General features: G+C 40.2%; 1 protein-coding gene across 4 annotated transcripts in view; it reads left to right on the top strand.

Moving 5' to 3' along the window:
- The first annotated feature begins 6,435 nt into the window (after positions 1–6,435).
- The window catches only part of Sobp (sine oculis binding protein homolog), a 160,306-nt gene continuing 139,637 nt past the window's right edge, over positions 6,436–27,104 (top strand). For 2 of the 4 annotated variants that reach the window (XM_046430496.2, XM_046430494.2), the window contains exons 1-3: positions 6,436–7,090; positions 20,292–20,430; positions 22,203–22,394. In XM_046430496.2, the coding sequence (XP_046286452.1) occupies positions 6,995–7,090; positions 20,292–20,430; positions 22,203–22,394 (427 nt within the window). In that variant the 5' untranslated portion in view covers positions 6,436–6,994. Of the gene's footprint in view, positions 7,091–20,291; positions 20,431–22,202; positions 22,395–27,104 lie in introns of those variants that run through there. The other 2 variants (XM_058575267.1, XM_058575270.1) reach the window with 2 other exon arrangements.

Here is a 27,104-nt window from a genome sequence, read left to right as displayed (position 1 = left end):
CTTCTCCATGTTGACCACCTCCAGTCTTATCACACCTGAAAACTTTTTTCTTCTTTTTCCCACTATCTAGATTTCCTACTCCCATGCTGTCTTTGAATCTTTACCAAATGCAAGTGATGGTGGCTGCCACCCTTGATCTAAATAAACAGACTTTGTTCTCACTTGAGTGCTCCTAATTTATTTCCCCAGTCTCAATCTACATAAAGCTATTATATTAAAAAATGCATATTGATAGCTAAATTTAACAAGTTTTTTGAGCATAGAAATGTTTGGAGTTAATACTGAGTTTTGTTTGGGTAGGGGGTATACTAGGGATTGAACTCAGGGACACTTGGCCACTGAGCCATACCCTCAGCTCTGTTTTGTATTTTTTTGGGAGATGGGGTCTCACTGAGTTGCTCAGCACCTTGCTTTTGTTAAGGCTGGTTTTGAATTCACAATTCTCCTGCCTCAGCCTCCTGATCAGCTGGGTTTGCAGGTGTGCGCCACCATGCCCAGCAATACTGGATTTTGATATCTGACTTGATGGATAAATTAAAATTATAACTTAAAGTATAGGTGTTGTTAGGTTTACCTCAATATATACAGTGGAATATTATTAAAAGCATATATGAAAGTCTTATTTTTCTAAATTAAAGTTAATATACTTTAGCAAATTGCTATTCAAAGGGACTATACTGTACATTAATTTGGAAATGAAGAATATTTTTCATGATGCAGGTTACTTCTCATGTGTCAGGTTTCCTTCAATTGGTACACATCAGTCTGTACATATAAATGTAAAGCTATAGTGAAATAATAATGATCCTCAGAAGAGCAAAAATGGGGTTGCTCAGTGGGAGAGTGTGTGAGGCCCTGGGTTCTATTCCCAGCAAAACCTCATCCACCAAAAGAGACAAAAAAACAAACAATGCATAGGTGCATACAAAAAACTTGCGCTGTTTTATTTTCAGATTACTGTAATACATATTGTGTGATCATCATAATATTTCAAAATATAAATTATTATTCTCATTTCACAAATGAAAAAAATGAAAGATAAGGTCAAATTATGTGCTCAAGGCCTCCCTATTAAAGGATGACATCCCTCATTCTCCTGCAAAGAGGCTTGAGTCTGTACAATTGGTCTATGTAAGATGGCTTTCCTTCCATCTTATATCCGTACAACGGAAGGAAAGAGTACTCCTCCATTCTTCTGGGAAGGCAGTAGTCTTCACCTGGTATGACAAAGGGGGTGAAGACATTCCTGGAGAGGAAAGGAGGGGATCCCACTCAGGGATGTGCCTACTTGAGTTAACCTGGTGTGTAAGATAAGAGTTTATGATGGCCAGATGACCCATCCATACAAAGAGTGAAGACAGGAAGACACTTAGGCCTTCCCATGCAAAGCAGGGTGTGCCTGTGTCCATACTGCTCTTAAAATAAAACGCTGATTCTTTACCATGACTTCCAGGTTTCTTATAAGCTGTCTCTGCATTCCTCTTTCACTACTTCTACCACTCACTTCATTCCCTACACTAAAGATACTTTCAATTTCTCAAACGTGCTGAGAAACATCTATTCTTCAGCTCCTTTAAAATTCTGAACACTTTTCCTCCAGGATTCTAAGATCTCTGCATGGCTAACTCCTTCTCATCTTTTCTGTTTCAGGTCAAAATTTTTCTCATGGAGGTCTTCTATGACCATTTTAGCTAAAGCAGACCCCCTAGCCCTATGCTCTATCAACACTGTCTTTTGATTTCACCTATCTGGATCTGATGTTCTCTTCTTTGTTACTAGTTTGCTTGTCTACTTTCCTGACTATAAGCTTCATGAGATTTGGGAACTTGTCTGTCATGCACCCAGAATAGTGCCTGGGCTCTCAATATATATTTGTTGAATCAATGAAAGAATAAATCATAAACTCCAAATAAGAATCTGATGACAGATATTTACTCATTCCCCAGGAGAAAAAAAATTTACTGAAAGTTTTGTATATAATTTCAGGAGGTCTTAGATCCCTAGAATCTCATCTATATATCCTTGTTAAAACCCTTGCATTATATTTATACTGTATCTAAACTTTATTTTTAAAAGTGATTATAGAATTTTATTCTTTACAATTAAACATGGGCATAGATTTCGAAAGTATATTTTAGATGGAATATAACAAAGCCCAGCAATCACTGTACATTGATTTTGAGAAAATAGATATCTGATATTTATATTAATGAATCCTAATTATCATATTTAATGAATTAAGGAATTTAATAATTAATTTAATTTTTGTCTCCAGTTTTGTGAGACTGGTAAGGATTAAACTTCCCAGCTTCCCTAGGAGTTAGTCATGTCTGTGTGACTAATTGTAGTCAGTAGACTGAAGAAGAAGTGACACATGTCACTGCTGGACTGGAACATATAATTGCTGGTGAAATCCCCAGTTCTATCTTCCGCTGGGGTAGCCACTAGGGCAACACATGTTGGCATGGAGGTTCAGCACCATGCTATCACATGGGGGATGGTTGCCCTGGAGAGCTAAACAGTGGATCCTTAACTGACTTGAGCAAGAAATACAAAACTTTGTTGTTTTAAGTCTCTGAGATTTTCCAAAGACTTGTTATTATTGCAGCATAGCCCAATGAAACCTAATACACCACTGATTGGGAAATGTGCTGTTATTTTATATACCATTGAGAAGACATCATTTATAATTATAAAAATTTAGTGTTATATGCATCTTAACCTCAAAAATGTTAGAATGTTAAAAAATGAACCTTAGATTAAATAAAATACAGACTGTTAAAAGAATTAATTAAAGCAGATTAGCAAAGTGTTAAGATCGCCAATGCTGGAGTAGGACAGGAAGTTATGAATTCAAATTCCAGTACTTACTAGCTTGTGTCTGAGTTGCTTGTATCAGCTTAAGTTTCTTCATCTGTGAGATGGAGACAGTAGAATTGGCTTCAGAGTTTATGAATATTAAGTAAGATAATTCCTCAAATATATACAGCAGCATAATTATTTCACATTTTTAATCTCCCTCTTTGGCTAGATCACAGACGGTTCAAGATGAACATTAATTTCAAATAATATATAGGAAAACCTATTCAATGAGTTTTAGTAGGACAAACTAATTTATCAGCAACCATTTACTAATTCCTCACCAGACATTAAGACTGGGTCTCTAAGTGAAGTGTTCTTGGAGATAACAAGAAGCACATAGAGAGGTAAAGGGTTCAAAAGCAGTCAACCTGAAATCTTCCTCTGATGTGTTTTTCAGGTGAAATGCAGTTATAACAAAAATCAAGAGAAGCTTTGAATAGGAAAAGAATACAACAATGTACTCAAGGAATGTTTGAAAGATCAGTTCTGTACTTATCTTGGTGACTGGCAGGGGTAGTAGAAGGAAAATTGAGAACTAATTGTACACTTGGAGCTTTTAATGTGGTATGTGTATGTGTGCAGGTGGAGAGGGGAAAAGGATATGAGTAAATGCCCTAGTGACTAGGAACATAAGAGTATGTCACAGTAGCTCAAGTGTGGCTCTTCTGAGATATGTTTATATATTGTTCCTAAACATAAACGGTTTATTCTTCCAAACTATGAAGTTATCCAGGGAACATTATTTTCCTCCAAATTCTAAATTCATGAAGCAGAACTTTCGTTATAATTGTCTTCATCTACAGTACGTCTGAAAAGGCCTAGCGTGATTAACAATGTGAAATGATCATATAAGTTTTGAAGTTCACTCTACAATAAAAGTTTTCCTCGTGTATATTTTCTAAAGATGTCCCTCCTCACCTCAGTTTACCTACAAAGGAACAGGTGGCTGATTAATGTCATTTTTTTTTATTAAATACCAGAACCATTTTTTGAAAGTCATTTTCTCTTAAGAAAGTTTAACGGCCTCTAAGTATAACTCTGAGCTATAGTTCACTTTTTCTGTTTACTTTATTCTTAACTCCTGAAACTATATCTTAAGGCTTGGGGTACATAACTTGTTATTTGATATCAGCTGAACAACAGTGAATCAATTGTAATGGTTCTGGCACCAAAGGAAATGGAGAGGACTTAAACATGTTTCCAGAAGAAAAAAACAACACCTTCTTTTTGTGTACAGTTTACAACGTATGTTTCCGCGGTTTTGGAATATTCAAAAGTCCCCCCGCCAAGAGTTCTTATTACTTCCCTCATTAAATAAGGAGAGGACAACAGAGAGAAAACTAATTCCAACCCACACGTCATCTGTTAGATGTTTTGGGTGAAGTTCAGTTTATAGAACCCTAAGGACTCCCTTTGTCTCTCCTCCTCCCACCAACAGTATTGGGGAGATACTCCCTCTAGTAACCCCCCCCCCCCCAACACTCAGGAATGTGCTAACGGTCCAGGAGAGGGCGGGGAGCTTTAATGCAAACAGGTTTGGGCTTCTCTGTGCATCGCTTTCGCTGCACGGATCGTGGTTAAGTCCTCCACAGGCTACTGCTGATGCGAAACCCAGCCAGAGGACTTGGGGCTCGCAAGCTGGGTGTACCTGGATATGCTCCCAGAGGCTACTGGGAAAATCGCGAATAGAGGACGCTCTGTCGCGCAGCGCTCCCTAAAACCTCTTTAATTCTCCTTTCTTGACTCTTTGGCTTCCCTGCTTATCGTCCCAGAGATTTTAACTTTTCCTTGGGCGCAAGTGTTTCACGTGAACCCCTTGCAGGACAGGAGCTGGCTCCACCCGGCTAGCTCAGGCCTCCTGGCTTCACTGGGATCTGGAGAGCCACGCGGATCCGGATGCGGCTTTCCCTCGCTCCCCAGACCCAGGGCAGAGAAGAGGCAAGAGGAGGTTTTCAGCCTTTCTGGGTACACTCACAAATATGTGGAATTTGGCGGGTACAAAACACAATGATGTTAAAACGCAAAACAAGCAGCGAGGAGGTGCTCAGCCCTGATGGGTATGCCCCGAAATATATCTAATTAGACGTTTAAGAAACAAAACAATGCTAAAATGCAAATCAGGCAATTTAATATCCAGAATGAGACTCATTTGACAGGCCGAACTGAGATTTTAATGGAAAGCTTACTCATACCCCCACACTGAATTCATTCTATTTTTTAAGTACTTAAAAATGTGTGATTTTAAGTTCCATCACTGTCAAATGAACACTCTACAATAACAAGCAGTGGAACAATGGACACCCCCATATCACATGGTGTCAGGTAATTACGAAGTGTCGCGGCGCGGGAAAGCTGAGCTGGGAGCCTCACTGTGTCCCCTGTAGCTTGTAGGAGCTAAGGGCCGGGTGTCTCACGGAAGCCTCATCAAACCATTCATACCAATGCCTCAATCCAGAGAAAGGGACAGACGCAATCTGAACGTGGCCCTAGGCGTTTACGGAGGGGGCCAAAAGTGGCACGCCTGGAGGTACAGAGAACTAGCACGGGTTCGAAATTGCAGACCGAAGTCGTGGGGAGAGAGTATAATCCCGAGAGGAGGAGAGGGTCCCGCCGGGAGTGGCGAGATCGGTCGGATTCTGGAGAGAGTGATCTTATGCCGGACCTTGAGCTTCTGCTAAGTCCAACTTTTGGGATACATCCGAGTAACCCCGATAAGAGTGAGCTCTGGGTCACAGGGTAAAAGCTGTTACTTTGTAGGAGGGCAAACGTGCGTGAGTGTGCAATGGGGGTAGTAGGTGAGGAGAGAAGGGAGGAGGGATAGATCTGGGGACTGGAGGCCGAAATTTCCTACTTCTGAGTGGTTCTCTGAAAGGCAAAACTGCCTTGCAAGAGCAGTGGGAGGGAGCAGCGCAGCTTTGGGGGCCGCTTAGACTGGGCGCTGGGACCTCTCCAAGGGACTCTACACGTTTTGCGGTGTCCCCAGAAGGAGGACATACTATCCTGGTATCTGAGGGTGGATCAGGGCTGTGGGATTCCTTTCCCATCCCCATCCTCCGCCCAACACCCTGGCGCTATAGTCTAGAGGCAGTGAGCTCTGTAGATCTCTTCCTGGAGTAAGCGGCCCTCCAGCGCAGCGACCTCAGGTCCCCGCGCCCTCTCCTACACTCAACCTCCTCCCCTCACTCCCATTCATTTTTCCTTAGCAGCTTCTAGGGCGAGCTCAAAAAACCAACTCCAAACCCATCAGAGCCCGCATCACTGAGTTACGGAAGAAAGCTGGGAGCTGAGCGGGCGCTGACGCGCGTGGGTCCTCTCAGAGAGGTGGCGGCCGCGAGGGGCGCAGCGATCCGCTGGTGCCGGTCGCTGATGAACAGGCGGCCGCGTGCAGCCCCCGGAGCCGCGCGGCATCCGCGTATACAGTGACGGTGGAAGCCACGCCCGCTCGGGAGCTGGGGGCTGTCCTAGCCCCCCCATTTTCCCCCCTTCCTCCGGCCCCCTCCCTCCGGCCCCCTCCCTGTCCCATCTCCCTTGCTCCCTCCTCCTCCCCGCGCCGGCCCCCGGCCCGCCCCCGGCTCGGCTCGCGGGAGGCGCTGGGCGCCGGGGCTGGCGCGCTCTCCCGGGCGCACACACACATCCACGCACGCACGCCCAGAGCAGCTCTCTCCGCGCCCGGCCCTGGTTCCCCTCGCCCATGCAGACGGACAGAGAGACGGAAGATGGCTGACGACTCCATGGGGCACCGAGGATGCAGCCCGGCGGTGGCGGCGGCGGCGGCGGGAGCGACCGAAGCTGCGGCGGCGGCACGGGCAGCGGCGGCGTTGGCGGCGTTGGTGGCGGTGGCGGCGGCGGCAGCAGGAGCAGGAGCGGCGGCGGCGGCATCCCCGAGACTCCCCGAGCTACCTTTCCCTCTGACAGCCACTGACGTTCTCCGCCGCTAGAAGAGACCCCGCTTCTCCCGCGCCTGCCTTTCCCCCCTCCCAGCCCCGGCCCCGCCAGCACCGCTACCTCCGCCAGCTTTGCCACCATCAGCACCACCTCCACCACCGCCACCGCCACCAACACCACCACCACCACTACCACCGCCGGCGGCGGCAGCAGCCATTTCATCTCCACAGAAACCAGACACAAAAACATGGCAGAAATGGAGAAAGAAGGGAGACCTCCGGAAAATAAAAGGAGCAGGAAACCGGCTCACCCAGTGAAAAGGGAGATCAATGAGGAAATGAAGGTATTTTTGGACCTTGGGGGCTGGGGAGACGGAGCTCTTTCTTCGGTCCGCTCCCTTTGGGCCGTTGTATGGATTCGGGGGTACAGGGACGCGCTTGTCAGTTACCGTAGGATGCCCGGAACGCCTCAGCTCCTCCTCCAGGTGCAAAGCGGAGGTCAACTCGCGGGCTGCATCCCCGAAATTTGCCAGCCTCAGATTCGAAGCAGGGCGGGTGGTGGGGGGCTACCACATACTGTTTAACCTTGCAAATCCCAGGTTGGCACAGATTCGTTTCAGAGAGGAGGGGACCAGGGTCCAAGTGGTGGGTGGGAATGGTAAAGAGGCTTTCCTAGTGAGCAGTGTAGTTTTTACTCCTTCCTCGGGAATCGTCCTTCCGGCCTCTCCAAAGTTAAGAGCCGCTCGGCCGAGGCACCCTGGGAGAGCTGGAGTTCAACCCTTTCCGCGGTTCATCCCTATGCTCAGGGATCCCGCTTCGCCCCAAGTCTCCAGCTGCGACAGTGTAGTGGCTGTCAGTGCCGGGCGAGTTGCGGCCAGAGCTGTGAGGGTCTGAGGGCTGTCCTGACGTCCCGCTCGCCTCGCTCGCCCCCGCCCGCGCCTCTCCATCGCTACCTCCGCCTCTCGCTAGCCTCTGTACGCCTGGCTTTCCAGTTAACCAGACCCCAGCGAGCCCCGAAGAGCGGCCTTCGCAGGGCGCCTGCCCATTGTTCGGGAAGGCCAGCCGGAGTCCTTTCGGCGAGGCCGGGCTCCTCGCCAGACCAGCGGTGCTCCAGAGGTGGTGAGCGCAGCCGCCTGGCGCTCCAGCTGTTCGTGTAGAAGCGATTGTAAAAGAACACCACTCAGCTCCGGACCCCACTCGTCGCCCCCATTCCCTTATTTTCTGCATGCTGAGGCTTTGCCCGGGATAGCATTTTATTCCATGTTGATTTTACGAGTCTCTCTTATTTTTTTAAAAAAATTTATCTGTTTTTCTGTGAGTTACAAAAAAGTATCAGGTTTGATGCTTCCCATGTTCTGTTTAATAGTGCCAGGTAACTTGGTCAGGTTTGATTAAGTTTGTATTTAAAAGATGAACTAGATAAAAATGGTATGCAACTTAGTTTCATTTATTGCGTTTTGACATCTTCTTGATTAGAACACGTATATTCCATAAGAATGCCTTGTGTGAAGCCCACGATTAGAAGGGACAAACCGATATACATCCTGCTGTGTGTGAGTGTGTGTGTGTGTGTGTGTGTGTGTGTACGTGTGTAGCTAGGTGTATATGCTTAGCTTTACCTTCTTTCCAGAAATGTCAGTAGCATTTAAATTTTGAAATTAGGGTTTTATTTCAGGGTGAGAAACTTGAAAGCAAGAGGTGTAGTATCAGTCCAAAGGAGATTTGCCTTGGAAATCAATGCTATTCCTTGTAATGGAAACCACCATTGATAGTTAAGGTAGAAAAAAAAAAGGTAGAAGTTGTTTTCTTCCCATGAGGGTGGAATTCAGTCTATAATGACCATTCTTGCCCTTCCCTCCTGTCCTGTATTTCCAGATTACTTTTCCATTTCGTTTTAAATTTGGAGTGGGGGAAGAGGACAGAGGTGAAGGCCACTAGGAAATCACAGCATGCTCTGGCCCTTTAAAACGCTGCCTAATGTGATCTATATGGATGGCAGCTTTTAAGTTTCATAGGTTCTAGAATTACAAATTAGCTAATTTTAATCAAAACATGTGAAATGTTATCCAGGCTGGATATAAAGGCTGACTGTGCTCGATACTTTGGGCTCGTGTTGTTGACTTTGGCTGCAGGCGCACTCCGTGGTTTGGGAGATAGTTGTCCTTCTACAGTATAACAGATGTTTGTCTGAACTGGTGAGGAAGAAACAAAAACAACATTGTATGAAGGGGAAAAATTACACAATTTTTAGCCAGTGCTGCAGGACTAAGTATGGAATTAACCTTGGTGAACAGAATTTCCTCTTTTTAAAATGTTATTTTTCTTTCAAATCACCATCTACTATTTGAAGTTCTAATCCTCATCATTTCCATCCAAAGTAGCATTAAACAAGAAGTTTTGCACAGCAAATAATCCAAAATACCTGTAGGATTGGTATTTTCTCTCTGGTTTGGAACACTGTGTAAGACCCCTGGCCAAAATTTTCAGTCATTTCCATTCACACCATGCCAGCGTGTCTAGTGGAATTATTTTGTAGGCATTCCTCTAATATACTCGCACCCAAAAGCCTTCTTTAAAAAGGTGGTTGCTCAAAGTTTTTGTTTTTTTTTTTTTTTTTGCAAATAATTAATATTTTTCTGCTTTTAAAATTAATAACTACAGCAACAAAACTCCTCCCCGAATCCCCTGGTATCATTACCCTTCAGCTCTCCCAATGTGAAGTGTAGAGTAACATAACAAGTTGGTTGCCCTGTATAAAAATGTGTGCAACAAAATGTCACCGAGAACACAATGTGGCCTTGTGCAGCTTCATATTGGTGCCGCTGGAGCTGCCTGGCTGTGTTTGCCTTCATCTGAACGGCTTTCATCTGGACCAGTGTAAACTAAGCCCTGGTAAGTAATCACTGCCCGGCAGAAAGAAAGGAATGTATACAGCTAGCGCGGCCTAAGCTGTAAAAACGGAAACCTGAGCCCCCACCTCGGATCACATATCAAGGCTTGAAGGTAGGGGAAATGAAAGGGGGAAAGAGGAGAGAGCGAATGGAAAAGTCAGCCCGGGAAGTGGAGGATCAGGAGGAGGCCCCCCTTAGGGAGATTTGGCTCAGGGATTAGGGAATTTTATCGTGGTGTACAGTGACCTACTCAGGTTTCAACACTGGTTGGATCGAGTTTCTTCTCTGTGAGCTGAAAGAAAAGGGACTGGTGTCTATGTGATTTTTTTTTTTTCTCCTCCGGGTAATAGAAAGGACATTGGTACAAGTATCTATTTTAAGTACAGCAAATGCAGGGTATTGAGAATGAACAACAAAATTGCCTCATCTCAGAGACTCCCTTCAAGATCTCCTAATTGAGATAGTCACCTATTTATTTAAAAATGGCTGGAGAAGACAAACTTGCTGAGGTTTAGCTGACACCAGTAATGGCATTGGAGATTGTCTTCATGTGTCTGAGAGCTAATGTTGGTTGCTGTTTCACTAGATCAGATATTGAGTTACAGTTTCGTTATCACTGATTTAATGTACAGGGCAGTTGTAACAAATTTGAATTTGATACAATATAATTTTGTGAGTGAGAAGTACATGACTTGGCATAGATTGCTTATGGTGTACTTCAGTGAAAGTATCTTCAAGTAGAAATGTTTGTCTCATTATGACCTTTACAATGTTTATCTTTTCTTCTTCCCTTCATTCTGATTTTTCTTGATTTTGCTTTACTTACAATTAGTATGTCTTATTTAATCAGTGAGTAGTAGAAAGGATTTCTAAAAATCAGATGACAGTGCAATTTATATTTTCACTACTTTTGGTTTCTAAAATGAATATTGGAATTGTATCTAATGTAATATGTCTCTGATTCACTCTAGCTCACATGTGCCATAAGAAAGGGATGTCAGGAGGGAATTCCAAAATGTGAAAGGGTTAATTAATTTCAGGAGTTCATCTAGAACATGCAAGATGTAGCATACAAATGAATTTGTACTAGTGAATGTGTAAGTATAAATTAGTGTGTAAGTTGTGATCAGTAGCTACCAAACAATAATATAATCTTTCAAATCTGAACTCTGAGTAGAGATAATGAGTCAGTTTTTTATCTTTTAAAGATCTTTGACAAAACCAATGTGATTAGATCAAGCACTCTGTCCTGGAAACTTTCCTAAACAAACCATAATTGACACACTTACAATGTTTGGCTTCTTTATCAATTGCTGGAAAATCTATGTTAAATGTCAAAGGGTCACCTTTGCTGAAGAAGGTTTCTGTCTATTAATATTCTCAGCAAGTAATTTGTTCCTAAAATTATGCTTCAGTCCTGATCCCTAAAGTTTGAGGCAGGCACATCTGTTAGAGTTTAGTAGAAAACTTACCACAAGATTTTCTAGTCTGGTTTCTGATGGTCTTCATTTGACATTACATTAAAAATGATCTCTGTCAATTGTATAGACAATAAAGCAAGTTGCAGAGCCTAGCTGGTGAGTGCCATGGGATAACTTGATGTTTAAAAAATAAAAAAAAAAAAAATTAGAGAAGTTGGTGTGGATTGGAAAAGCCAGCATGTTCAAGTTTGAAATCAGCTCATTACCAAATCAGGTACATTTTAAGTTTTGCTGTTGAAATGTTAACCTGATGTCGGATGCAATAAGTCTCAGGAACCTAAGAAAGTAGGCTTAGGATCAGATCCTACTGTGGTTTTCACAGATAGGTCAGACCTTCCTTCCTGAGAGTAGCCTCAGGTGTGCCATGTGGCAGAGCTAGGGACTAATGTCAGTTGAGACATGGGTCTTGCCCCTGGGGAGCAGGTGTAGGATGTTCTTAAGCCCTCATCATTGCTCTCAGTTGCCTGGCTCAAGACTCCAGGTTAAACCCAGAAGAGACAGGGTTTGGAGAGCTATGCATTCTGCTCTATTCAGTTGCGGTTTCTGGGAAGAGTCTCTCTCCATCTGTGAGCCATGGAGTGTGATATGTAGTAGAGCACCATTCTCTAAGTCTTACACAACTCGCAGGTTCCAGAGACGAGGAAATGGAAAGGAACCACTTCACTTCCTCCCGAATCTGAAATAAACATTTGAACTAGAAGAAAATGAGTCTGACAGACTCATTCCCTTCTGCGTTTCCTGCCTGTGTGCTTGCCAAGCGCTGCTCTGAGAAGCCAAGCCCTACTCTGCTTGTGTGAAAGACAGATTTACAGAAACCAAGAGGTAACAGAGTTTTTGAAGGAACATCCAAAACAGGGCCTCAAAAAGGGGCGAATATTAGTGAGTGCTGTGACTCTCTAAAAAGGGAGTGTCCAAGGGAAAGATACTGTATCGTTAGGGTGACCATTTTTATATCTTCTAAAGAAATGTCCCTTTTATATATTGGAAGTCCCTTTACTTTTTTCCCTTTCCCTCTTTTTCCTCCTCTTCTTAATGTACTAGAAGTAGTAGAAGGTGTATCATCAAAACCCTGAAGTCTAAAACTTCCTCTTTTGGAATGGGAAGCCAGCCACACTTGTACTCTCAAGCTAATAAGATTATTGAATAGTTTCCTGAAAGAGAAGGGATATTACAGGATAGAAGGAGGGGAAAAAAAATAGAGTACTTTGTTTTTGATAGTGCCAATTGAAACATGTAAACAGACATGAAAGCATGTGGTGAGTGAGATTTGCTGAATGTATATTTTAGGATCTGTAGACTGATGGGTGTTAATATCTATTATATAACCAAAGGCCTGTGGGACTCTGTAGTACTTTAAGGCTGGTGGCTTTGGCACAGACAGGAAAACAATGTAACAAGTCTTGGTGATTTTGAGGGCAGTTCTGCAGCTGTGAAAGGACACAGCTGCACACAGCTGTACACCTGCCATGCCTGCCAGTGTTGCAGAGGGCCAGTATCCACAATTTCACAGCATTTGTTTGACCCTTTTAGGACAGTTGGTGTCTTGGCAGCAGAATAAAATGTGGTTGTCTCATTGTCTACTCTGTGTCCCAATAAGACAATAAAACACCATAGATTTTATATATAAAACTACACTATTTTGGATTCATATGCCAATTATGTAGTCATCCAGTTCGGAATATATCAATAAGAGAATAAGCCATTTCTCAGGCCCTGTCCAGTTGTGTGTTAGTGTTAACAGTGTCCTCTGGACTTAGCCCTTCATTAAAATCATGGTGTGTGACTAAACAACAGTGCTGCAAAATGAACCAAAGTGAAGCATAGTGATCATCCTCAGAGGACTTCAGTCTCCAAAGCTGTCATTCAGGTAGAAACAGCAGGCAGGGCTCAAAGTATAAAATCTGCACCAAGATTGTGAATCTGGCCACTCTTATTATTTCATGAATGTTGATGACTTTCTAATGGGCCATCTGTGGGGCGCGGCGTGGTTTGTCCTTACTATACCATCTGATCCAATGGGACCATGGATGTGAAAATACTTTGCAATCTGTAGAGGGCTTTTCAGATATTTCTTTTGTACTATTTAAGTTTTACTTCATGACCTTTTTTCTTGGCAAAACGATAAATAAAACTGGCCCACTGAATCTGTGTTAAGGGAGACAATTTAGATGCAGCCTTGGGCCAGGCCTGGGAATAGAATTAGAAACTGATTTCTAATCAATTTCAATTCTTATTTCACATTTGAACTTGATCAAGGCCCTGCCTGTCTTTTGCAGATTCACTTTCTTTATCTCTATTAGAGAGTCCAATGATGCTTAATAGAAATTAACCTCAGAAGTCAGAACACATGGAGATGGCAATGGAGAGAAAATGTTTTCCAAAAATAACCATCATTCCGTTATTCATAACCTTAGCTAGCAGAGACACTAGCATTTTTTTAGCTGTCTTATAAATTGCTCAGGATTGGAAGTTTTCTTTTCCTTTGAGAGTATTTTTCGTGTGCTCTACTTTTTGGATAATGCATGTCGGAATGTTTTGAAGCTAAGTAATGTAACTGACAGATTCTTTTTATTGTCATTAGAACTGTGAATATGACTGATGTAGTTGACTATCAGTGAGACTGTGTTAATTTTTAATTAAAACTAGATTTTTTATTTTTTACAAAAGTAATACACAGACATGACAGATAGTAGAGTAAGCAACAGAAATAAGCAAAAATAAAAACAAAACCTATAATTTTCCCACCCAGATACAATTACTGTCAACATTTTGATGTGTGTCTTTTCATGCCCGTTTCTATGTATGATATTAGTTTTTTTTAAAAAAACAAAATGAACTAGTATGTATTAACTTTCTTTTTAAAACTTAACATATTGTTCATATCTTCTCATGGCACTAAAATTTTACTTATAGAATATATTTTAGTCACATAATAGTATTCCATTATGTGACTAAAGTACAATTTATTTAGCCAAGTTCCTATTGTTTGGCATTTAGTTTGTTTTTAAGAAAACAACACTGAGACAAATATTCCTGAACTTGCATATATCTATATCTATTTCCTTAGAATAGTTCCTAAAATTCCTAGAAATAAAATTGCTGAATCAAATGGTATGCAAAATTTTAAGGCCTTTTAATGCATAGAGTCAAATCACTCTTTTTAAAAGTTCTATCAGTTTAATTCCCAATAGTATGAGAGTGCTCACTAATACTATATGCTTTAGGTTTTTGTTTGTTTGTTTTGGTACTGGGATTGAACCTAAAAAGGTACTACCTCTGAGCTATATAACCAACTCTTTTAATTTTATTTTGAAACCAGGTCATGCTAAATTGCCCAGGCTGGTCTCCAACTTGCAATCATCCTGCCTCAGCCTCCTGAATAGCTAAGATTACAGGCATGCTCCTTTGTGCCCAGCTCATATAATGGTTTTTAAACTTTCACATCAGTATTTTTAGAATTATGTTTTCCTGAATTTTATCATTTCTCTATGTTTACACATTTTTTTATATTTACGAATGTATCCAAGTGAATTAGCACAATGAGTACCTTCTAAGTGTCCAGACATTGTGTTAGGTGAGACATAAAATGAAATAAAAGGTCTCTGCCCTCAAACAACTCTCAATATATATGGGATAGATGACATATTTTGCTAGAACTGGGACATGGAGTAAAGGTGGAAATAATGTTTATGAGGAAAGAGAGGTTATGTCTTTGCCTCATTTGGGAAAACGATCAAGAGCTCTTGAATAATTCCTACTCTTTTGGTAGAATACAAATTTGAAAACATATCAGCATTTAATTATACAAGATCTGACATGAAAAAAATTCAACGGTACTTACCTGTGTTTAAAAATCAGCTTAATGAGCTGGGCATGGTGCGCACACCTGTAATCCCAGCAGCTTGAGAGGCGAAGGCAGGAGGATCGCAAGTTCAAAGCCAGCCATAGCATCTTAGTGAGGCTCTAAGTGACTTAATGAGTCCCTATCTCTAAATAAAATATTTTTAAAAAGGACTGGGGATATAGCTCAGTAGTTAAGCGCCCCTGGGTTCAATCCTTAGTTCAAAAGAAAAAAGAATTGTGTTTGATGTTTTTTAAAAAAATCATTAGCTGTTTCTGAAGAGCTTGAAGTACTTAATGTTTCAGAGGTATTTTCAGAATTGGTAATCACTGCTATTTTCATAGTGCTTTGATGTCAACTATTATTTACCTGATGAAATGTTCAATTAAAAGTCATTTTGATTGAGCTCTGACATATATATGGTACTTCTAATTGAATAAGGAGGGTGTCTAATGAATGTCCTCAGATTAAGATCCAACAGAAAAGCTTGGCACAGTGGCGCATGCCTGTAATCCCAGCGGCTTGGGAAGCTGAGGCAGGAGAATCGCAGGTTCAAAGCCAGACTCAGCAATAGCCAGGTGCTAAGCAACTCAGCGAGACCCTGTCTCTAAATAAAATACAAAATAGGGCTGGGGATGTGGCTCAGGGGTCGAATGCCCCAGAGTTCAATCCCCGTACCCCCGGCAAAAATTTATTTTTGTTGGTATGGAAAGAACTTAGAAGGAGTGAAGAAATTGTAAAATTTCCTTTCTATTTACCTTTTTAATACCCGCTTATTTATTATTAATTTTAGGAAGAAAGTATGTTTTCAGACTAAATGTTAGGATTCTGTTTTTTCCTCAGAAGCACTGAAAGTGAGAGAGGGAAATTGGAGAGGGTGAGGACAAGGTAGGGGAATTAGGTATTAGTAGTACAAAGCACTTAGAGTTACATGTGATGTCAAAAAACTATAAAATAAGAAGGCTCAGTTTTTAAAATATATTTATTTTTTGTAGTTATACACAATAACTTTATTTTATTTATTATTTTTATGTGGTGCTGAGGATCGAACCCAGGGCCTTGCACGTGTGAGCCGAGTGCTCTACCACTGAGCTATAACCCCAGCCCCAGAAGACTCCGTTTTAATTGTGAATTTTGAGCACCCCTTCTATGACCATATTAAGGAGAGTAGAAGCCAATGATTGAATCTGAAAGCAAGCAAAGTCTCATCACAGGCAGATGTTCCCTTGTTGATCCCTTTTGGTATATGATACTGACATCCTATGGCATGGTTTCTTTGCCACTCTGATTGGCCCGGGGTTGGGGGAGTTTCTTTTCAATTGCTCACACATTAGACTATATAGAATTTGTAGGAGAAAGAGGCCTGCTGTAAGTATCAAATGATATGTGTTTTAGTTTTCACTTTCCTGGGTGATCAGCCATGCCTATCTTTTACCTTCTTGATGCTCTAATTTTCTGTCATAAAATGATGATGTCACATAAGTTCACTGAAAGTTTATTGTGAAAACTACATACTTAACACATAGGGTTATTGAGAGCGGCAGGAGAATGAAAGGATGTGGAAACACTGCAAAGTGCTATAGAGTATTAGACATTATCATTATAATTTTAGTGACCTATTTTCCAAACCTAAATTGGACCACATGGTATGAAAGAGGATTTTTGTGTCACTTCCAAGGGCAAGAAGCAGTCTGCGAAATGTAATTCGAATGCCAAAATATTGAAATTTCTGGCATATTTTGATGGTTTATGGGAGCAGTGATAAAATATTTGAAATAATGACTGCTCAGTAAAATTCATCATGTGTGAGCACTATAATTATGAAATTTCTTTGTAAAAGGTATTTTATTTTTCATATAAGTAGAAGTTTCTTGATTTCACAGAATTCTAAAGCTGAAAGGAATTTTAAAGAGATTCTGCTTAGTTTCCTGCCCTAAGTCTCAAGAGAAATGCTTGGTAAAGATTTTGGGGAGAAGCAAATTTTATGATCTCTTAGTACAATAGTTTTTTTTGGGGGGACAGTGCTGGTTGAATTCAGGGGTGCTTTACCACTGAGCTACATCCTCATACCTTTTTATTTTTAATTTTGAGACAAGGTCTCACTAAGTTGCTTAAAGCCTCACTAAATTGCTGTGGCTGGCTTTGAACTTGCCATCATCCTGCTTCAGCCTCCTGAATCACTGGGATTATAGGTGTGCACCACCACACTGGCAGTAGCTTGCTTTATTATTGAACATTCTTACCTTGAAACTCTCCATTTTAGCTCTTGTCACATTGCTTTTTTTTTTTTTTTAAATAACAAACAAGAAAACTACTTAGAAAAGGAATAATTCTTTTTCTTTTTTATTTTCTTTTTGCAGTACTAGTGATTGAACTCAGAGCCTCACACATGTTAGGCAAGTGCTCTATCACTGACCTGAATCCCCAGTCCTTTCTATTTTATTTTGAGAAAGGTTCTCATTAAGCTGCCCAGTCTGGCCTTGAACTTATGATCCTCCTACCTCAGATACCTGGGTGGCTGGGATTATAGGTGTGTGCCAGCATACCCAGCTTGGGAAGAAATAATTCTTTTAGATAGACAATTCTTTTTTAAAGGATGATAATACAAAAAATAATTGTTAGAATTCTCTACCAGAAAGACTTGAAAACCCTTAGAGGTCATAAACATTAATTTCACCTCTCTCAGAATATGTTATATTTCTTAGAAGATAACTGAAAACATTTATTGCATTTGCTTTGGTGTAGCACCATAATGAGCCCATCTAATATCTACCATCAAATTCTAATTAGGATTTTTTAAAAATTAAATAATTTATTCCTTGGGAGTGTTTGGTTTCTTAATACAGTAGTACATGCAACAGAGGTAATAGTCTATTTTTCACAGCTAAATTACAAGAAATTTCAGTGTTTGTTTTCTCTTTTTCCTTTCATCTTGCTCCGCCTTTCTTGAAAGGTTTGAGACTTATAGCTCGAGTCTTTATAAACCTTTTGTTTTCAGCTTTTGCAGTCATATATCAAAACATTAAGGTGTTTATTTTTATTTTCAGTGACAAGAAAGGGGATGTTTCAGAGTTTATTTTCCCTGACATTTACAGTAACTCGAAAATCATGGAATAGATCAAGTTCATATTGATTGTTCTGTGAAGCCTCTGAGTTTTCAGCAGGAGCCATAAACTAAATTGATGGAGTTACGATGCTCAAACAATATGAATTTGGTGTTAATAATCCAGTTGAGGTTTCAGTTTTTATCCAAATGTCTGAAACTTCTGTATCCCCTCCCCAGGGTTGGTTCTGAAAGGCTGAATGGATTTGCAGCTGGACTAAAACAAACAAATCTATATCCTTGGCTGGAAGGTTGGTGCATGAATTATGCATCTGTAGCCTTTGTGTGACTTCAGAGTTTAGACAGAACTGGAGAAAGTGGCGCCTGGATAGGGACGGTGGACAAAACTGGATATGGTAGCCAGGAGTTACTGTGCCAAAGATTTTCTGACTTGTTGGCACAGTTCTCTTAGAGATCAGGACAGATAGCATCCAGACCAATAGGATGGCTTGAACTTGGCTTTTAATGCTGTTGAGAATTGGTTTTTCCATGCAAGGTAAGTTTCATCCTTGGAGATTTCTGCTGCCAGACCACTGATGGAGGACCTTGATTTGTGTGCTTAGGGACTGTCATTCTTGAGTCAGGCACTCGGCCTCAGTGAAAGAAATTAGGTGTTAGGGGAGAGTGACGCCTCATTAAAGGGATCTCTTTTGATTGAGTACAGCAGCATTTAGCCCAGTCCTCCTCAGTGGTATTCCTGAAGTTGCTGAGCTTATTATTCATATCGATCATATCATCTTTGTGCATTCATGAAAAGAATGTCTATTTAATGTGGACAGGATCAGCCATCAGAGAGAATAAATGCCTCACTAAAGCTTGATATGGCTGACTGTTGGCCTTGTGGATGGTCACATTGAATCAATCTGGCTAGATTTTTTTTTTTTTTTTAAATTGCTGGTGCACTATACCATCACAGATTGACCCAGTTGGAGTTCAGAGCTTAAGTGGGTACTAAAGCAAAAAATGTAGCATCCTGTGGGTGGTTTGAAATGTCAGGTTTGTTTTCATGGAGTTAGTAGTGTATTATCTTTTATTTTTTATGCAACCCCTGCTGAAATCTAAAGTCTTGAAATTTGAGAAAACATGGAACTCACACGTTGAGGCTGTGTACATTCTAGCTTAGCCTTGGTGCTTTGTTTCAAGTACATAAATTATACATCCTAGTGTAATTCAGAAATGACAGCTTCTAGGAGAATAGTGAAAGATTCTGTGAGCCACAGAGAAGGTTAGAATATATAGTTTTCCTCACTCAGTCTCGGAGACTCATGGTGCCCTGCCAGATAGACTATTAAGGTACATATGAGCACTAAGATCATTAACATGCATAGTTTCACATCTTATTTCCAGATCGAGCAATTGATGAGTTATTAAAAATAAACACTTCATTAAATCCATCTAGATATACTCATTATTTTCAAATTTTGATATCTCTAATAACAGTAACAATAAATTACACTTATATATTGACTTATAGTTTGTAAAGTGACTTCATACATTATCCAAAGCCTGGTCTGGCTAGTAACCTTAAAGTTATTTGGTACTTTTATGTCACTCATCAGAATACAATCATAATGACCTTTCATTTCGTGGAGAAAGAATCTGCCACCAATACAATTTATAAAGCAAATTGTGCCTTGATTTTAAAAAAATACTCTTGCAAAGAGGAAAATTTAAAAAGGGAGACCCTTGTAACCTATTCAGTTTTCTGTATAATAATGGTTGACAATCGAGAAATTATTTCTTTGTTGAGATTTTGCTTTATCTGAGATAAGAGTCATGTTAAGTAACAATACCTGAATCAGAAAGCAATTCTAATTTAAATTAATCTGAACCACAAAAAGGTTGATTAATTGTTTTCATTTTCAAAATCTTTTCTTAGCTGTTTCTTATGCTTTACCTTACAATATTTTTGTGTTAGTGTGGGATACAGACTTTGCAGAAGAATATGGTAAAATATGACTTCCTATTCATAGGCAAAACTGACAAATACCATTTTTTCTCATTATCTTTAAATTGCAAATGTCTGAAGGCCTGTCATAATTGGATGCGTCATTTTGTGATTTAAATGCATTACAATTTTTGAACGTGATTTGAAAAAATGAACAATACTCTAGGGGAAGAAGGGTAAGGCTGACATTAAATGGGGCAAGGCAAACAATTCAATTTATGTCTTCTTTTCAAATAGTTATTGATTATAGAAATAAGTAGTAGCCTATGCTTCTCTTTCAGAACTTTGCAGAAAACACCATGAATGAACTCCTTGGCTGGTATGGCTATGATAAGGTTGAATTAAAAGATGGTGAAGATATTGAATTCAGGAGTTACCCTACAGATGGGGAGAGCCGGCAGCACATTTCTGTTCTCAAAGGTAATGACATTTAATGTCCCTTTGTTCATGTGAAAGAGGATTAACTATCACAACTCTTCAGAACTGAGTTGCTTTGGGACTCCTTTTGCTGACTATGCCCATGGTTGATTTAACTATACATCTCCAGTAGTGCTTTCCTATAAGCAGAACTTCACAGAACATAAGAGCTCAACCTAAAATAAAAATAGACACAATTTAATCTCCTTCCAGCAATGGAAGAACTAGACAAAGACTCGGGACTTTAAGTGCTGTGGTCCTTCCCACAAATTCATAGAAAGGGGCAATGTTTGCTAACTTCTAGTTTCCTGATCCCTTTGATATGCCATCAATTGTCAGGGACTAGGACTTCCTGCTATGTGCAATGTTAGGTTTACATTTTCAGACTCTAAGAGAGATTCTGTTCCTTTCGTAAACCCCCTTCCTTTTTCTGGGGTAGGAATTCTTTTTCATTTTGTGCTTGAAGTTTTCAGTCTTCCTCTGCCCCCACACCCTTGAGTAGGGTGAGAAGAGGAGTAAGAGGGGAATAGAGGATTAGATCCTATAAGTTTCTGTAAGAATTTTCATCGAAGCCCAGCCAAAGAGTGGAAATTAAAGAGGATTGGCAGAGTCGAAGTTACATTGATTGTACCAGTGGACAGCAGTGCCAGATATCTAAGGGGAAAGCTTGTATGAACACAGAATTTATGAACCTAAATTTGGAATAAGGGTTTGTTTATACAAGATAAGAGGAGGAACATGTGAAGAAGCAACCAATTTGGGAAATTTTAATAAAATGTGGGTAAAACTAATTGTGCATTATCACCTGCAATTTGCCCAGTACTTGTGTTGTATTCAAAATCTGTTGGCATGAACTACCTGCTCAAGCACTTTTTTTTTTTCAGTCTTTGAGGTAGTATTTTTTTTTCTTCTTACACGCTAAGCAACAAAATGTAAATGAGCTGTCCTGCAGGCATGTGTGTGGAATTGAATGTACGTGACAAATTTTATGTTAAGCTTGCTATGAAATTGTACATATCGTGTTACTCAGATAGTGTCATCAATTTCACTGTAAATGAAAAATGCAAGTCATGAGTTTAAATTCTATAGACTAATAGCTCGTATAATACTTAGCCTAGGTAATAATCTTTGCCCCTGGGGAATATGGAAAGAGAGAGTGCCAGAATATGCTATTATAGGGAAAACGTTGTTTTCCATGGTTGAAGCTTTTTTTGTTGATGATTCAAATACAAGGATAAAGTTTATATCATGGTAAGTTTTCTTTATTTTCATTTTTTGTTGATTTTTGAGGAGCGTCATCAATACTTGGTGCCACAGCAATTTTCTTCTGAATCATCCGCTTCTTTCTCATTGGTTCAGTAGATTATAGCATAGTCTTAAGTTTACAGTTGGGTGGGAACTAGTCACAAAGCTGCTTTAGGCTTTCCCTCTGGTAGCCAGAGAGCCTTGCCTGCTATATATCACTTTGTATGTGGAAAAGGTTAATTGCCTCTCAATTTTCTATGGGATTTTACAGTGCTAAAATTCATCACCATGATTCAACTGGGATATTAGCTATCATAGTGGAGCAAATTATAAAGGAGCCCATTGGAAATTTATGGTAACAAAACTTAAAAGCTCCAGGATGGACTGTGGAGTTCTGGTAAATTGTTTAAAGGTTTGCAAGGAAGAACTTGTTTTGTTACATGACCATTTTAGTCGAGGAAATAAGGGAAACTTTAAGTCTGCTGAATAAGTTCTTTTGTCATATTGAATATCATTTTTTTCTTTTACAGAAAATTCTTTGCCAAAACCAAAATTACCCGAGGACAGTGTTATTTCACCATACAATATAAGCACAGGCTATTCAGGGCTTGCCACTGGAAATGGACTCAGTGTCAGTGACTCACCTGCAGGGTCAAAGGATCATGGCAATGTGCCCATTATTGTACCTTTAATTCCTCCACCTTTCATAAAGCCACCAGCAGGTAAGCATTACTGGAGTTTCCAATGATAACCATTCACATAACTGTAGTATAAATAACTCTTAAGTGCTCAAATGAACTTGAGGACTGTTTTAGCAACTTTGTAGATGGGAAATATTAGTGCATGTCTCATTTAAAGTATTTTATTGTTACATCAGGAAAAGTCCCCTACTACTGCTTAGGTTTTACCACCAATTACAAAATAATTATTTTCCTTCTCTGAATTCACTTATTTTTTAAAAAAAAGGTTTAATTTTTTTTTAATAAGAGAAATACAATGACTGATTAGCAAGAAAAAAAAGCAATTTTGAACTGTGCAGTACGTAAGGAAAGTCTGGTTTTCTGGAGTTTCTGAAGAAAGAGGGTAGTTTTGTAAAAGGACATGTGGCAGGCATGTCCCTCAATATGCCTTCGTCTAAATCCATTCAAGAACCTAGCTAGATTATGCACTGTTTCCACAGAGTTCTTTCTAATTCCTGGAAAGCTGTCTTTGAGAGCTTAAAAAAGATGGAGATCTGAATTTCACTTGCATGAAAATGTAATCAGTTCTTTTATATTTCCAGAAAATTGGATGGCAGTGTATTAGATCTGGATGGCAATGAGCTGAGCATTATGATATTGCAAGCTTGGCTACTGATATGTTTCACACAGAGAAAAAAGTTAAATAATATTGTATCTGGCTTGCTATAAAATGTTGGAATTATGCTAGTATGCTTAATTGTGACACTAGTTATTTTTTCTGTGTAATAGATTGAACAATGATAAATACTGAATTACAATAACAGCATTTATTGTAATATTCTAAAGCTAATGCTTGTATTTTTTATTAGGGAAGTTAGGTGTTTGGTTATGTTTCCATAAACAGGAAATTGGTAGATTTAAGTTCCCGGGCTTATGTTATGGATGTATTTACATTGTTGTCTAAGTGTTGCTCACATTTTTCATTTTCTTTCATGGTTAGAGCCACATTCTCTTGTTGGTCTACTACATTTTAGCAGTAAAAGTGTCCTTTCATATTGACATCCTTAGATATGTCATTAAAATCCATTTACTTGTTAAAATCATTTATATAATTGTGTTTATCTCATGACTAATATAATTGGCATATCATATAAAGTTGCCTTAGTGTTTCTATTTTCCTTTGATTGGTTGGTTGTGATTTTTGGTCCTAATTTCTCTCCTAAGGACCAAAGTCATATTTTGCGTAGGCCAACTGGGGGTGGGGGAGAGCAACTTATTTTGTAATAGTAGCATTCATGTTTGGATATATGTTCTATGGCTTAGGTGAGAGGTGATGTTGCGTGTATCAATAAAGTAGTGTGACTAAGTGACAAGACTATGAGCTTCCAATCAGAAAGTTTGATTTTTCATTCTAGGCTTTGTCAATAGCCTGCTTTGTCAATGTGGGCAAGTTAAGTAAGGTTTCCTCTTTTCAGTTTTCCCATCTATAAAAGGGGTGGGTGGGGCACAGTCTTACCTCATGGAGTTGTTGTGGAAATGTAAACACCATACTTTCTATTTTTTCAGTCCTTATTCTGCCCTAGAGTTATCATGCACATAATTTGTGCATAAAAAGGTGTGCATCCAAATGCAAATTCGTCTCTAAGATTTATTTGTGCAAAGCAAACAGCTTTAGAAATTAGCATAGCTGAGGCTAACATGAATTCAGCATGCCAAAAAACCTGCCCTGGAGTTTCCTGCTGAGCCAGCCACGTGGAATTCAAGCACACAGCTCCTATTTAACTCTAATTCCACATCAGATCAGGAAATAAATATGCAAAGGGATAGAGGCCAAAAATTGAGCCTTGGAAGTCTTAGACATAGGAACTCTGAGGAATTAGAGACCAGAGTAACCGAACACCAGTGGTTTTATACTGTCTACCATGGAACGCCAAGGCACTCATCTGTGGAAAACAGAAAGTAGGGAAGGACATGTTTAATTTTTTTGTAACTGCTCTAACCTTGACTCCGTTCTATAAGGTTGAGGGTTCTACAAGACAAGACAAAGAAACAAGAATGTTTTATGCTTTCTAGGAGCTTACTGTGTTTGTTTCTAAACTGAAACTTACCAGAGAAACGAATTGTTCTTAGTCATGCCATCTAGGGCAGGGGTCACCAAACATTTTCTGTAAAGGGCCAGATAGTACTTTAGGGTTTGTGGGCCATGCCACCTCTGTCACTTTAGACTCCACTGTTGTAGCAGGAAGGTGGCCATAGATAATATATAAACCAGTGCATATAGCTGTGTTCCCTTAAAATTTTATATACCAAAAGGACAGTGGGCTGGGTTTGACCCAGGGGCTATAGTTTGCTGATGCTTGTACTAGGGTGAGATTAGCCAAGTCTCACGATAACAAGAAGATGAATAGGGTTTCAGAACCTGGCTGTGGGCTTGACAAGGTGTGCTGTGTAATAATTTAAGGAGGGTTCAACAAAAAGGGCAGGAAAATAGTGGTCTTAAGGGTATACAGTGAGCCCTGGCACACCAATATTTGTTGAATTTGTATATCAATATATACAAATCTTACTGCACATATGTAAGACAAGTGGTTCACTGAGAGAATGTGAGTATTTTATCTGGATTAGCCCCAACCTGTCTGAGCTTAACCACAGCTTTCTTGATATAAAGCAAGGATTCCATTGCTCTTAATTAAGTCATTCAAGTTCATACATTATACAGAAACTTCCACCTGGTTGATTATTTCAACTCTTCCTTTACTAAAACTTTTACCAGAGTTGTTATTCAAGGTAATTGAGTCGAGGTCTCCCTCCCTGTCATGTTAACCAAAGACATTCCTGAAGGTTACTGATAAAGGGTACAATAGCCAGCAGCTAATTATCTTCTGCTAATCAGACCCTGAACAATTTAGCAATGACTGTGTCATGCTAGTGTCCATCTCTCAGGATAGAGAAGATGAGGATTGTATGTATGCTTTGGATTCCTATGTTGTACTGTAAGCTAATAATACTTTACATTTGTGTTAAATCCTTTAGAGTTTATGAAACTCATTTACATTCTTTATTCAGTTCAGTCTTTACAATAACTCTAGGAAATTGCATGTTAGATATCATTAAATAGAACTGACGCTCAGATAGGTTAAGTAGCTTCCTCAAGGTAAGGTGACTTCTATGCACTTGAGCTAAGATTACTAAGTTCGAGGCTGAGACTAGTCTGGAACTTGCGAACCTCCTGCCTCAGCCTTCTGAGTAGCTGAGATTACAGGGGTGCCCTGCTGCTATGGATTCCATTATTTTTTTTTAATATAAGGTTACATTTTCAGAATACTTTTATAAAGCTTCCCTAGACTATCAGAATAATAATGCTTATTAATATTCTACTTCCATATCCTCCAGTGGCAGGATATACAGCTTCTTCCTGCAAAAGGGTATTTTTTAAAAGTGTCTATCTTTTGGGAGAGTTGATCTTACCCTGAGAACCTAGACTTCTTTAACCCTAAGAATCTGTGGGTCTTTGAACGAGATGGCATGGTGGGGATAGAACCTAGCTTGGGTTTTTAAGTACTTGCCACCACGAGGGAATTACTTCTCTTCCAGGGTACCAGAGGGCTCCATCTGGCCAGGCACTGGTTCCCTTGCTAGAGTGTGTTTCATGCACTTGGGCAGGCTTACCACTGGAACCCCTCCATGTCTTGGCAGCCAGAGAGCCCAGTGGAATACTCATGATTGGGAACACAGTGATACCACATTTGCTTGGATTTCCACTCCTTTTGCACAGCTGTGTACAGAAGTGTGGGTGTAGCTTGCTTCTGGGCCTGGGGAACTGTTCTTCTGGCCCACCCTCTTTCCTCTGGAGAAGGGGAGCACCCTGTGTCTTGGTGATTATCACAGCATTGACCCTTCTTTGACCTTACATGTGTGTGTCCATCTTTGAGGCTAATTGCCCTTCCCCCTCAGAGACAGCCTTTGGTCCTTGATGTACTGTTTGTGACATCGCAGGTGTTACTATGGTGATAGACTTGTTATAAACACAGGATAATAGCCCTGATTTTGCCTTTTGTCCCCCCTATGCAGTGAAGGGAATCACCATGATCCTTAAATAATAATCACAGACTTTTCTGCAGAGTCTGAGAAGTGAGCAGAATAAAGCTGCAGAGCAGCCATTTGAAAAACTGTTGTAAGAATACGAAAAACAATGAAAAGCATTGACCAATTCTTTCTTTTTATGCAAACATGCCTTTATTCTTTTAGTTTGAACAGATCTGAAAACCTCCTTCTTTCTAATTAAAAAAAATCACATCATGAATGGAGTCTAAAGTAGCAAAAATTATATATTATCAGTGAATTTTGAAAGATTACTCAGGTTAATTGCATTGTCACCTTGCTGTAATTCTTCTCATGTTAAAGGTTTTAATATGGGCCCAGTCCTTTGGGACTTGATTCAAAGAGGACTGTGCCAGGAAAGGGCTTTTGGAATGGATGGCAAGAACTGAGCTGTAGTGAGTCTCCACTAAAACCTGGTCCCTGCCCTATTCCCCTGAGGCTAGACCATTGAAGTAAAACATTTAGAAGGGATTTTTTTTTTTTTTTTTTTTTTTTTGGTACCAATGATTGAACTCGGGGACACTCAACCACTGTGCCACATCCCTAGCCCTTTTTTGTTTTTATTGACAGGGTCTCACTGAGTTGCTTAGCACCTAAGTTGCTGAGACTGGCTTTGAATTCATGATCCTCCTGCCTCAGCCTCCTAAGCCA

The sequence above is a fragment of the Marmota monax genome, unplaced genomic scaffold, assembly GCF_021218885.2.
Source record: "Marmota monax isolate L192 unplaced genomic scaffold, Marmota_monax_Labrador192_F-V1.1 WCK01_AAM20220418_F8-fsc00013, whole genome shotgun sequence".
Lineage (NCBI taxonomy): Eukaryota > Metazoa > Chordata > Mammalia > Rodentia > Sciuridae > Marmota > Marmota monax.
Note: the sequence above shows the minus strand (reverse complement) of the source record. Positions and strands in the feature narration are given on the sequence as shown.